The sequence below is a fragment of the Apus apus genome, chromosome 4 (genome assembly GCF_020740795.1).
Source record: "Apus apus isolate bApuApu2 chromosome 4, bApuApu2.pri.cur, whole genome shotgun sequence".
Lineage (NCBI taxonomy): Eukaryota > Metazoa > Chordata > Aves > Apodiformes > Apodidae > Apus > Apus apus.
In genome coordinates, this window is record NC_067285.1 from 19,530,381 (window position 1) to 19,543,062 (window position 12,682).

Here is a 12,682-nt window from a genome sequence, read left to right on the forward strand (position 1 = left end):
TGTTTGGCAGCTATATATGGAGCCTGTATGCTTGAAAACATAAAAATAGTATTTCTAAGCTAGATTTGTGGTTTTATTTTCCCTGCTGTCCTGTGCATGAGGAAATATGTATGTACTTGTAAGTTTATAGAAACTTGTTATTTATGGTTAGCATGGACAGCAAAGGTTGAAGTAGACTAAAGGAAGGGGGAGTGGAAGGCCCTTGTCATTGCAGAGCCAAAAGGCAATGACTACTATATGTTGCACAGTCAAGAGATATGGCTAGTTTTATTTTCAGATAGAAGCAAGATTTTTGAATGCTTTACTTGTTTTGTTTTTTTTCTTGATCTGCAGACCATGCTTTTTACTTGATTCATGTTGACTTGTGTTCTTAATGGTTTCAGAAAATAGCTGTGAAGAAAACACTTGAGGCCACTACTGGCCCTTCCTTGGAGAGCAGTAACCTTTCAGAAAATGCTGTAAGTGCCAAACAAGATGAAGCTCTGAAGGCAGTAACTACAGAGGCAAGTACTTAAATCTCATGCCGTAAACAGCATGTAAAGAAAAACAAGTTTCATTTTATTTTAAATAAGTTGCTTTAAATGATCAAAACAAATGGCTCGATTCACTGGCTGCAAAGCAGCAACACATGGCCAAATTTGTCTGCACCAAACAGGTACACTGTTACCAGCAAGAAGTCTAAATTATGTTGATAGTTTTATTCATTGCCCACACACTTGTAAGGGCAAAGTACAAGGCAGTGAGGAACTACTTGCTTCCAGTTGGATTGAAAATGGGTTGTTGTTCTTTCTTCTCTGAAGTGTCAATGTCTGTTGGAGTGAATGTGATCTTTATGTCAAGGTAGGCTATCTGAGAAAGTAGATCATGGCATGCAGCACAAATCTGTGGCTGTTGAGGATCTCACCTTGGAGACTTTATGATGAGCAAACAAGACTCCTACTCTTGTCCTTAATCTTGCAGAACCAGAACTTGCAGATCTTGCCTCTCTGGGAGAGTCAGTCTGGAGCTGAATTCTGGCTTGTGCCTCACCAGATCTGCTTTTTGGATTTCCATCTGTAGGAGATTAGAGTGTTGTTTTTTCTCCCTGGGCGGAGGAACACAGAGCAAATCTGTAGTAATTAGCCTGTCTTACCTTATGGTGAAGTATTCCTTGAAAAGTAGACTCACAGTCATCCTTTTTTTGTAGTTACTGACAGCCTGGTATAGAAAAGTTCTCAGCTTGTCTGAGGTTCAGCTGAATGCCACATACATTTGGGTGAATGATCTCCTCAAACACTAGGATTCCTCTGTCATGCTAGCAAGACTCCCAAACCAGTGTCCTAACGCTTACAAACCCTCAGTTGCTTTAATGTGACTGAAGGAGCTCTGACTGCCTGGTCATACAATATCAGTATGACAGACCATGGTAGGCTACAAACATTTGGAGAGCAAGCCCAGGAAAGAGCACCTTAGCTGATTTGGTTCATCCCTGAGTCCTAAAATTGATCCAAGTCTTAAGACCAAACAGCTTCTCTTGCTCTTTTGGTCTAGTCTTGTTTCTGGCACTGTTGGCCCACTTTCTATAGCAGGGCACTCAGTTCTCCAAAGCTGTTTTCCTTGCAGGCTCTGAGGTACAATTTTGTAGCCCTTCTGGCTTCCATGTGGACTTCATTGGAGGCTGTGGCCCTATTGCAACCAGTCACAAAGAGAAAACTTAGTTATATCATGATCTGGCAACAGGGCTTCAGAGGGTCTTAGGGGAGGTAATAAGCAAGCAAGGAGGGAGGGTGGCTGTTGCAGTTTGATTTGTCTGTTGTGTGTGACCTGGAGCAGGTGGAAGTTGTTCTGTTAGTATGGCACAGTATAATTTGTGTAGAAGAATGGTGGAATTAAATGTGATAATGAAGATGGGGCTATTGCTTGTGGAGAACTGAAGCTGAAAATTGAATGACTGTAACTCTAGCAGTAGAATGTGAAGATAACAAGGTGTCTTCAGAATGAATTGGTAAGGAGTGAGCTTTCTCTAGATGTATTAAAATGCAAACTATGGTCTGGTTGATAACAAATTGTCCACTTGTTTAATACAGTGTAATTTTGTGCAGAAATCTACAGGTCCTGTTTCCATTAAAACCAAAGAGCCCTCATCTCGGATTGGAAAGCTACAAGTAAATTAACTTTACTGACATACTGACTTTCAAAAAAAAAAAGAAAAATCTCCCTTGCCTGACTGATGGCTTTCCCTGAAACAAAATCTTTTTACTTCCTTACCTTACTCTTGGCAGTTTATATGTTGTTGGTTTTTGTTTTTTTTTTTTCCAGATTCCATATTTTCTACTACTTTTTCTGCATTGCATGTTTAATATTATTTCCCCCTCCCATTTCTGAGCAACACTATTTTCTCTGTTTGGGGGAGAGGGTGGGATCCTCTTTGACCTGCTATTCTTCTAAGCACTATTTTAATTATGGTCAGAGACTCTTAGGGATATGCTCAGAGACTCTTAGGGGTTTGGAGTTTTTGTTAGGTCCCTCTTCTGACATGAAATGACTAATAATTGTCTATCTCACAGTATTGCTCTTAATGTCAGAACTGTTGTTATCCTGGGACAGGATACTGAGCTACATAGGTGTTTCATCTGACATAATGTGGCCATGCTATTCCTGAAGCTCCTGCACAGAAAAATAGTATTGAGCACTCCACAGACTTAGTGAGACAGAGGATGTGGGAAACACAGATGTGCACAGGTGTGAGAAAGAAAGGCCAGGCACTTTTAGAAGTAGAACTTGAATGTCCACATACACTAATTCTTGCTGCTTCTCTAGAGTCGTGCTTGCTCTTGAGCAGTGTTAATATAATCTCTTTTTGTGTGTAAGTTTTTGTTTTCTCTATTTTGTAGGCTAACTTAGTTATTAACCCTGCAGCCTTACTACCTGGTGCAATGCCTAAGGTCTCCAATGTAAAGTCATCCTCACCAGTTCTGGACACTCCATTGTATGAGCCCAAGGATGTACAGAACAGTGAAGCCTTCTCTGCTGCAAGAAACAATGAAGAACTAGGTGTTAGCTTTGATCAGCCTATGCAAGCGGATACCTTGCACAGTGCCAATAAGGTAACCTTGGTATTTAAAAAGATAGAAAGGGAACTTAAAACACAGTCTGTCCTTGTGCAAGGATTGGTGTTTTGGCATGGAAGTTCTGCTAATAGTGCAGTCTTTCTGAATCTAAGTGGAGGTGTGGACATCTAATCCCTTCTCACTTCTGTGAACCACTGAAGAGAAAGTCAAGCTGACTACATTCTTATCTTTATAAGGTGCTTATCCATATAGCTAATCCTGTGCCTTTTTAAGGTATATGTGTACATTCCCCAAGTACAGTGGTTTTCCCTATAGATTAAAGGTGTTTTAGCATAGTATCTTGTCTGAGGAGATGCCAACCTGAAAATCGTTAAAAAATGCATCTCTCTAGGTTAACTATAAAAAAATGTTAATGGAAAGCTGCTGTGGCAAGATATCAAAAACACACCACAGATGCAGGTTGACCTTTACCTCCTCTGTGAATAAAAATGTCATGTTGTCCTGAACTGTCACTCCCAATTCTTTTTCAAACAAACCCCTTGTTTTTTAAAGAAAAAAAACAACACTCAAAACCCAAACAAAAAAGTGTTACAGCTTTTGACATGGCTGATCTCTGCCTCCTGACTCACTGGTGTTTTATTCCTACCTTTTACTTTATAGACTGCAAAATGCATATTCTAATTAAAGATTTAGTGGTTCTTAAAAGAAACCAAAACAACAAAACTTGAACCAAGTAGTTAAGATTTGGACAGGTTGCTTATTGTTTTATCTTTCTCATGGGTTTCCTGAGGGCAGCGATTTGAATGAGGTGACTAATGATCTTAACTTTGATTATTTCTTTCCTTAATGCCACTGGAGCTGTTCATTACTAGATGAGCAGCAAAGATGACTTGGGAAGATGCAGCAGCTGTCACCACAATGGCTGACATGACCCCTTAGTGTCAAATGGGTTTGAAGCTTGTACATCAGACTAATGCATTACCATGTAGGCATAGTTGTTTCCAATAGCAACATGTCTTGCACAACAGACAAAATCCTCTGCCATGGTACTCTTAAATAGATAGACTTGCAAAAGAATAGCATTCCTGTAGTTGTGCACAGTCAACCTTGAAAGTTCATTTTGGCATAGTGATGATGCATGTCTGTTTACAGAAGTAATTTGAGAAGAAGCACCTCAGTAACTATATAGTGAATGGGGTTTTTTGTGCCTCAAAATGCATGTTTGAATTTTGGCATGTTATTGCTTCCTGGACCCTTCAAGTTTGGGTTTAAGTTATAAGTATATGTAGCCAAATGCACTGTTTTTTTCCAAAGACTGGAATAAAGCAACCTGCCCAGCATTCTGGCTGTCCTTTCAAAGAACAGTGCATGGTGCAGAGATCAGTTTATTTCAGGTGCATGCCCTTCCATCCTAATTTTCCTGGTTTTCAGACATGCTCTGATCAGTACAGCCCCACACTCTAAAGACAGAAGTTCTGTAATGGTTCTGACAGAAGCACATGACTCCTTTAGGCTGTGTTACAGCATATCCATCCAAATTGTCCCTTTGCTCCAACACAACAACTAACAAAAGGAAAGAGGAAGTTGTACTGATCTGTTTCCTACATGTGTGAATACTCCTGTCCATGTGGGGTGATGGTAGAAACTATAATGGAGACTTGCAGGGGCCCTCCTTTAAAAGAAGCAGAGGAATGAACTGCAGCAGACTATGCATAAAATGGAATTAAATGGGAAACATAATTAGTCATGATTTGGACAGACTAACTGCACTGCAGAAGCCCCTGGATTAGCAAGCCATCAGACTGACTGAAGCATTACCTAAAGCTGAGGGGCTACAGTGGCTTGCTGGCCTGTGTTGTGACACTCAGGAGTGCTGTTGCTTTTGTATCCCAATTCTACCTGCTGTGGAATGACCAGGGAGCAGCAAACCAAAAGTCTTGGGTTATTTTTCTGAACCTTGCTGCAAAATGCTCTAAGCTTGAATGACCCACTTGTCCATTTTCATTTCTGAAAAATGGGGCAAATGGATGATGCTGAGCTGATGATACGTGGTTCCTGCTGCTTCTCTCTATAAATCAGTCTATGTTCAGCACTCCTTGTTCAAGATCCTCAACTGAGCATTTGTTTAAATGTCCATGTAGCTGTTTGAGTTACTTAAACCATAGCTGTGAGCAGAACTTTTAGTTAATTCAGTTTCAGTGTGCCAGTATGAAATGTACAATGAATGTTAACTGCAGTGCTGTGAAGGCACAAGGAATCCTGTGAAGTGTGTTGTTTTTTTCCTTCTGTATAACCCTGCTCTGCTTTTACTACTTTCTTGCAGACCAGGATCAAGGTTACAGGAAAACGAAGACCTCCTAGCAGAATGGCCCGCCGTCTAGCTGTGCAAGAGTCTGAAGGGAGTGAGGAGGTGGACAGTGCTAGAGAATCACAAATCTCTCTACCAAAACAGACATCATCAGCAGTGAACATAAAGGAGCCTCTTGCTGCTGAAGCAGAGTCCAAGGAAAATGGCTTTCTCTCTGGCTTGTTGCTTCCAGCTCGTGGCAATGTTTCACCTGTTGGAACAAACTCACTTCTTCCACCAGAACCCAAAGATCAAGGTGATGATCTGTTTGAATCAGAAGACCTTTTTGCAAGCAACTCAACTTCCAGACCAGCCACACAATCGAAGTTAAAGGAGGGAATGCCAGACAGTGTGGCTAACAAACCCATCAAGGGCAGGGAGAAAAAGCCCGATCTGTCTGCTCTGGCTGATCAGGACAGCAACGATCTTTTCCAGGCTGTACAGCAAAAATCTTCAACAAAAAGTAGCCCTATACCTTTTTTGGAGGAAGAGGAAGACTCTCTCTTCACTGGCCAGAAAACTGGAAAAAAGGAGTTGAAATCTGCTAGCCGACAAGCTGTTGACCCTACTGCCCAAGATATCTTTGAGGTAATGGTTGAGCCTGCCATCTTGGTCTCTATCATTCCCAGAACTTGTGCAGAACCTTCTGCTTAGACACAGGCTGCTTAATGGTGGCTGCTGAGTAGGATGGGATGTGCAGGATAGGTAGTGAACTCAATCATGCTACTGGGCAAGAAAAGCCCTTTTTTGGATATTCACCCCCTTGTTAGCAAGAGTGGATTAGAAGGCACGTCAGTGAATGTGCTGTGAAAACAGACCTGTAATTATGACCTTTTTTAGTGTAATTAAGTATTTGGTTCTTACCTGTCAACTATATGTTCAGTGCACAGCAGCTCAAATAACTCTTTTAAAAAAGGAAAAAAGTTGGCAGGCTTGGCAGCTGATACATGCCTCTGTGCTGTACTTGGGCTGTGCACAATCTCACATTAAGGCACTTCTGCCAAGTCCTCCTTTAGGAGAAGGGACTTGGACTTCTCAGGTTGGAGAAGCCCAAGGCTGTTGGTCTTGTAAATATATCAGCTGCTGTGTACAGATAACTGTTCTCTGGAAGTGTACTGTGTATTGATGATCTCTCTATGCTTTGTTCCAAGGATGATATATTTGCTACTGAGGCAATTAAACCAATGAACAAAGCAAAAGAGAAAATGCCAGAGACTAACTTGTTTGACGATAATATTGATATTTTTGCGGATCTCACCATAAAACCAAAAGACAAGAAGACCAAGAAAAAAGTGGAACAAAAATCCATATTTGATGATGATATGGGTAAGTGTCTAATGTCTTGCTGCTAATCTCATAATACTGTCCTGAGTTGCATTCAGTGGAGATGTTTTAGAACCCTTTGCTTTCTTTTAACTTTCCAACTTCTCTGAAATCTCTGTTCATCTCTGGATTTTAACCTTGGATGAGAACTGCCTAGATTTGTAGAAGTCAGCATGGCATTTAAATGGTTTAGGAGAGTGTATAATGTTCTTCTAAATAAAAGATTAGCTTAATTCCTGTAGAGATTTTCATACCTATGGGAATTAGAACATCTTTCTTGTCTGGAATAAGAGACTAATCTCATGTTGTTACGGCTCTAGGAGATACATTCTCTGTTTCAATTTGCACAGCTCTTTGTATCGTACTTTCAGATAAATCACCAATATGAAGGAATTAGCATCTCCTCCCACCCCACCCCCACTATTGTGTTGACTACCCCGGGGCTCATAAGATTTTGTTTATATCCATTTATACCCAGAAAAAAAGCATGCAAATATTGAACCTGGGAGAAGAAGTTTGCCCTGGATAATTTGTTGAAAAAAGCTGCATATAGTAATGTGAAATAATGCAAATCATACTCCTTTCTTGTTCTCCATTAGCAGAGGCATCAAGTAATTTGATCCCTGACTGTGTCTTTTTGTTCTCGGGCTCTTCATGTTTACAGCTCTTGTTTGGGATTGCATGTATTTCTTTTCCTCTAAGAAAAAAATTACTTCCCCTTTAGCTGTGATTCCTTCTAGTTTTCTTTCATTCTAACCTATTCAAATTGAATCTGACTTACCACTGTTTTGCTTGGACTACTGGTAAGCATTCCAGCCTGATGGAATGACCTGGCTGAAATCCGTAGATGTGTTAGAAGACTTGCCAGAGAATGAACATCTTGAGATTTCAAAACCTTCTCAATTGATACGAAAAATAAGACTTGAACGTTTGCAGGCACAATATTTGAAATATGTATTGGATTATTAAATTATCTTATTTTAATAATTTACTTTTTATTTCTTCATGTAGCCAATAGCAAATGAAAGAACTTCTAAAACAGCTACCACTTCTGAATATTTCAACATAAAAATCTGGACCTCATGTTAAAAAAAAAAAAACACACACAAAAAAAAACCAACAAAAAAACCCCCACAACACAGTTGTAGAGTGCCCCTTGAAATTATCTTGGAAAATGAGCCACAACAGAACCTGCCCTTTACACTCCACCTTTTGACATCTACTCCAGTGCTAGAGCTTGTTGCTTCATGTCACATCTGATCTTGATACCTATAGCATCAGATGTCTGAAGGTGAGGAAGCCCTGGTTGGCTAGTAAAGTGGTACAGCTGGCACATGCCTATGCTTCAGGTTAAGGGTTGGCTTCAGTGAACATGGTAAGTGCTTTATCAGAGCTGTACATTATCATCTCAGGAGAATTTTTTTCTGCTGCAAAAAAAACAGTAAGTGGATGCCATTTTGTGGGGGGTGGAAGCCGTAAGCTGCTTTCCTTCTTTGTCCCACCAGAGCTTCTAGTCACTATTTACTACATTTGTGTTAGGCTCGTGATGACAGAATTAGGCAAACTCGTTCTCGGGTCTTTATCCTCCTAGCCTCCTCAATGACCTTTTTGTTTCTGACACAAATATCTTGATGTCATCTCTGCCTGTCTGGAAGAGTCTGCAAAGGGATGACTGAACTTTCTTATGCATTGACAAATACTGTTTTCCATGACCAAAACTTTGCTCTTCCTTAAGCCTTGTTATAAAATGCGAGTGGTACCTCTGCTGATGGCATTGACCATATTTCCCCTCTGCTGTGAAGCTAATCCATGTGATAGTTTCTTGCTTTGGAGAGATGCCAGTAGGGGATTACTTAGTTTTACTGCCTTTCTAAACTGCTTGTGTGCTGAAATGCTGTCCTGGATTATTTCTGTGTAATCCCTATGATCAGCACAGTTACAGGCATGTGTTGGAGTGGAAGAAATAGGGAGAAGAGAAAGGCAAGTGCATTGTGATAGGCCAGTCTGTGCTTGGTCTCTGCTCAAGATTAGTATACATGCTGAAGGCTGAAATACTAGTTTTTATACTCTGGACCAGTAAGTAAATGGCCATTAACCTCTGTATAAGACTTGTGTTTTCTTAATAGGGATTCAAGACCAGTTATGTGCTACTTAGTCTGGCCTTGTGAATAACTAGTGATCTGTGTATCTCAGTCTTGTAACGATGTCAGTTCAGGACTGTAGACAAACTTTCTGAGTATTTGGTAGAATGCAGTTGTAGCTGTCTGCCTCTGTGTCTTAGTTGTGCTCCATTCTCAAGTGATTTATGCTGTGTTCTTATTGTGCTGTAGATTAAAGACTCTCCTATGTCTAGTGGATGTCGCAAGAGTAGTCACTAGGAAGTACCTTCTCTTCCTCTTGTGATTTTTTTGGCAACAAACTTGCTGCTCTTGGATCTCTCAGGTTCCTCAGACATAGTGTTCTACATAAGATGGATGTTATCTGGCATTTGCATGATGAAATTTATTGTGGAGGTTTAATTTATTAGTATTTCTCAAATGCTTATGAGAGCTTGAACTTGTTCTAAAATACAAGTATTATTCTGCTCTACTGAGAAGAATATTCTTAATTTGACTTAACTGCTAACAGCTCCCACATATGTCCTTACAAATGCATCTAGAATTGCGAGCAGCAGGAAAGCATTTGTTTATCACAGAATGTCCTTGGCAGTCACTGCTGTGTGCTGGAGACTTATGTACAATGTTACTTCTGTTTGGCAGTCACTTCACATTAAAATCTATCTTTTCTTTTTTTTTTTTTTCCCTTTAGATGATATCTTCTCTAGCAGCCAAGCCAAGATACCCACTCCCAAAAGCAGATCTTCTCTAGCAGCCTCGGAAGCAAAATCTGAAAGCAAGCCACTAAGCACATTTGATGACCCACTGAATGCCTTTGGAGGCCAGTAGCCAAGGGGGGTTTGCTGCAGAGAGGAGGCCTTCCTTATGCCCTATCCAGTACTAATACCCTGGATTCTCTAATCCAGTAGAGCTGAAGTGAAAGGGCTGTGGATATTTAAATGAGATTACCTATTTAAAATGGTTAGTATACTCTTGTGCTGGGTCTAATTTTGCTAAATTATATATTTTTAAAAAAAAGACAGTAACCACCTGCTATCTTGTTTCCATGGTGCCCAGATGAGTATAGCCTGTGCAATACCTGCAATGAAGTAATCTATTACAAAGTATAGTTTGTTTTATTGAAGAGATCTATAGAGAAAATAATTGAGAAATAGTAAATGGAGTATGTTAAACCAGATCTGCTTGTATGTCTTACTTTCTTCTTTACTGCTTGCTAAGGAAGTCAGCATCATGACTTGAAAACAACCAAAACCCCTACCATGCCTGATCTGGGTCAGCTGCCAATGTATCAAGGTAACATTAGAGTAAGGCTGCGTTCTGTTATCAGGTACAGCTTCTCTATGTAATCAAGCAGTTAACAAATCTTAGCGCAGGACTTGACACCAGGTAGAGATATTTCATATTGGCAGCTGATGTGGCCTATAAAAACAACAATGGTTATTATAACTTCTGTGCCAGAATGAGTGTTACAGTTTAGCAGAAATAAAATTTAACATTGTCTTCTGTTCAAGTTGTAAGCCACTAAATGAGATTTTTTTACCTGCCTGGATTTGCCAGTTTTGTAAATTATCCTTTCCAGGAAGTCCATATGAATTGAACATGCTTGGTCACTCGTAGGTTAATGAGTCTATGTGCATACCTTAATTCAGAAACTCCCTTGTGCCCAAAGTCTTACTTGCCTGCTTTCCTTTCTTATCTGTAACCACTGTAGGCTGTTTACAGGAGGTTGCTGTTTTGTGGAATCCCTTTAACTGTCTGATACGTTTGGCTAAACCTTCTTGCTTCCTGTATTTTCTAAATTGCCCTTCTGCATCTGATGGTCAATCATACTTGATGACCAATTTTAGACACTTGCCCTCCTGCATGCATGCAAGCACAGCAAATGCATAAATGCAGGAAGATCAAACGTTTATCTAATTTCACCAGTGACTGCCTGCAATTCTGACTTTAAAGCTAGATGCAGTTTTTATTATAACTACTTTATCTTCTACTCTTAAGACTGTTATGTGAATTTAAACCATGTGCTCAGAGGACTTCTTTGAAGGCAATTTCCTCTTTCACTGAAGCCCTTGTTCTGAGACATGTGCTTCAGTCTCTTGTTTCTCAACTTGGATTTACTTTATCAGACACAGTAAATACTACAGCTAAAGCATCTAGCACTAATGAGGGTAAAGCAGAAGGAAGGTTGGAAGGGATAAAGGAGAAACATCATGTATTGCATTGCGCCATAGGTGGGCCTGGCAATGATTAATGTTAAGTGGGGGGTAAGCTGGGAGTAGCAGCTTGGGAAAGAATGTGGGAGCTATTCGCAAATGGGTGTCTACAGTGAGAGCATTTGCACTTTATTTATAGGCATTACATCTGCTGCATATGCCTCATACACAATTTGCACTGCTTCTTTACTCTTCCGTGTTTTGAAGGGCTTAAAACACATACTGGGGGAAAGAGGAATAAGATTGTGAATTCTTCTATTTCTTTTCTGCATCCTCCTTTCTTCTTGGCCCTTCACATTAATAACTTGTATTAGCATTGCAAAGAGTGCTGTTCAAAAGCCAAGAACCCCAGGGGCCAAAAGAAAGAAAGGAAAAAAAAAAAAGGTCCTGCCTTAAAGTGTTTGTGAAACTTTAATGTGAGAGCTCAGTCAAGAAAAGCTCTTGACAGACACTTGCATGGTAGTGTAGATCAAAACCTTTTCCTTCCCCCCAGTCTTTCTAAAGTGGCACAGGATGCATGATCGTCAACTCCCTGTAACAGACTGCAAATCTTGGTCAAGGCACTTCACTTTTGGGAGGGCTTGGTTGGTGTGGTGGCCTTTTAAAGTTACTCTTGGCCTGCTGTGTCTTTTTTTGCAAATTTGATCAACCATGGCTGCTTTTCTGGGAAGGGCAGGAATGTAGACTTGCTCAGTGTTCTCTGTGCAAGGGCTCCTATACCTGCTACATACACAGGAAAAACCCTACAGTATTTGTTCTGAAAGTGTAACTGGACCTGAAACCTAACGGCTAGAGGCAAGGTAGCTCTTGCATAATTTAAAACCTAAATGGAAAGTAAAGCGGTTAATGTAATTAGCACCTCCTAATAAGCTAAGCTTGTTTCCTCTAGTGTTATGCCAGAAGGCAGTGATCATCTGTGAGAACTGCTCCTGGAGCCTGGTCTGGCCATCTTATGTTGAAGCCTGAGCAGAGTCGAGCGCAGGAGTAAAGGTGTCCAAGAGCAGTGCTTGTCTCCCTGCTCTGGCCTGTGTCCGAGGTGGGGCCTGTGCAGGCTGGGGTCACCCCTCGTGCTCTCACTGGGCCCAGCACTGCCCTGGTACGAGTTAGCAAACCCTGGGCCCCGCTAGGCTTGAGTTTGAGGTATAAATGATGTTTTTGCAAGTCTTCCCTGAGGAAGACGTGTCAGTCTGACCTCGGTACCAGGGAAGGTCATGGAGCAGATCATCTTGAGTGTCATTAGGAGCTATATAGAGGACAAGCAGGGGATCAGGCCCAGTCAGCATGGGTTTATGAAAGGCAGGTCCTGCCTGATGAACCTGATCTCCTTCTATGACATGATTACTGGATGAGGGAAAGGCTGTGGATATTGCCGATCTAGACCTCCAAAAAGCATTTGGCGCTGTTCCCCATAGAACTCTCATAAAAAAACTGGCTGCTCATGGCCTGGAATGAGCACATGGTCTGTTGGATCAAACACTGGCTGGATGGTCAGGCCCGAAGAGTGGTGGTCAGTGGAGTCAAATCCAGCTGGGGCTGGTGCTCCTCAGGGCTCCATGTTGGGACCGTTTCTGTTTAACATCTTTTTTGGTGTTGATAAGGACACAGAGTGTATCATCGGTAACTTCGCAGATG

The 12,682-nt window shown here is 40.9% G+C and overlaps 1 protein-coding gene across 8 annotated transcripts in view; it reads left to right on the forward strand.

Moving 5' to 3' along the window:
* Positions 1-10,014, forward strand: part of LOC127383670 (WASH complex subunit 2-like) — a 36,508-nt gene extending 26,494 nt beyond the window's left edge. For 7 of the 8 annotated variants that reach the window (XM_051616915.1, XM_051616914.1, XM_051616917.1 and 4 more), the window contains 6 exons: positions 384-503; positions 2,082-2,144; positions 2,874-3,086; positions 5,374-5,985; positions 6,549-6,723; positions 9,529-10,014. In XM_051616915.1, the coding sequence (XP_051472875.1) occupies positions 384-503; positions 2,082-2,144; positions 2,874-3,086; positions 5,374-5,985; positions 6,549-6,723; positions 9,529-9,665 (1,320 nt within the window). In that variant the 3' untranslated portion in view covers positions 9,666-10,014. The remainder of the gene's footprint in view (positions 1-383; positions 504-2,081; positions 2,145-2,873; positions 3,087-5,373; positions 5,986-6,548; positions 6,724-9,528) is intronic. The other variant, XM_051616920.1, reaches the window with a different exon arrangement.
* Positions 10,015-12,682: the final 2,668 nt, after the last annotated feature.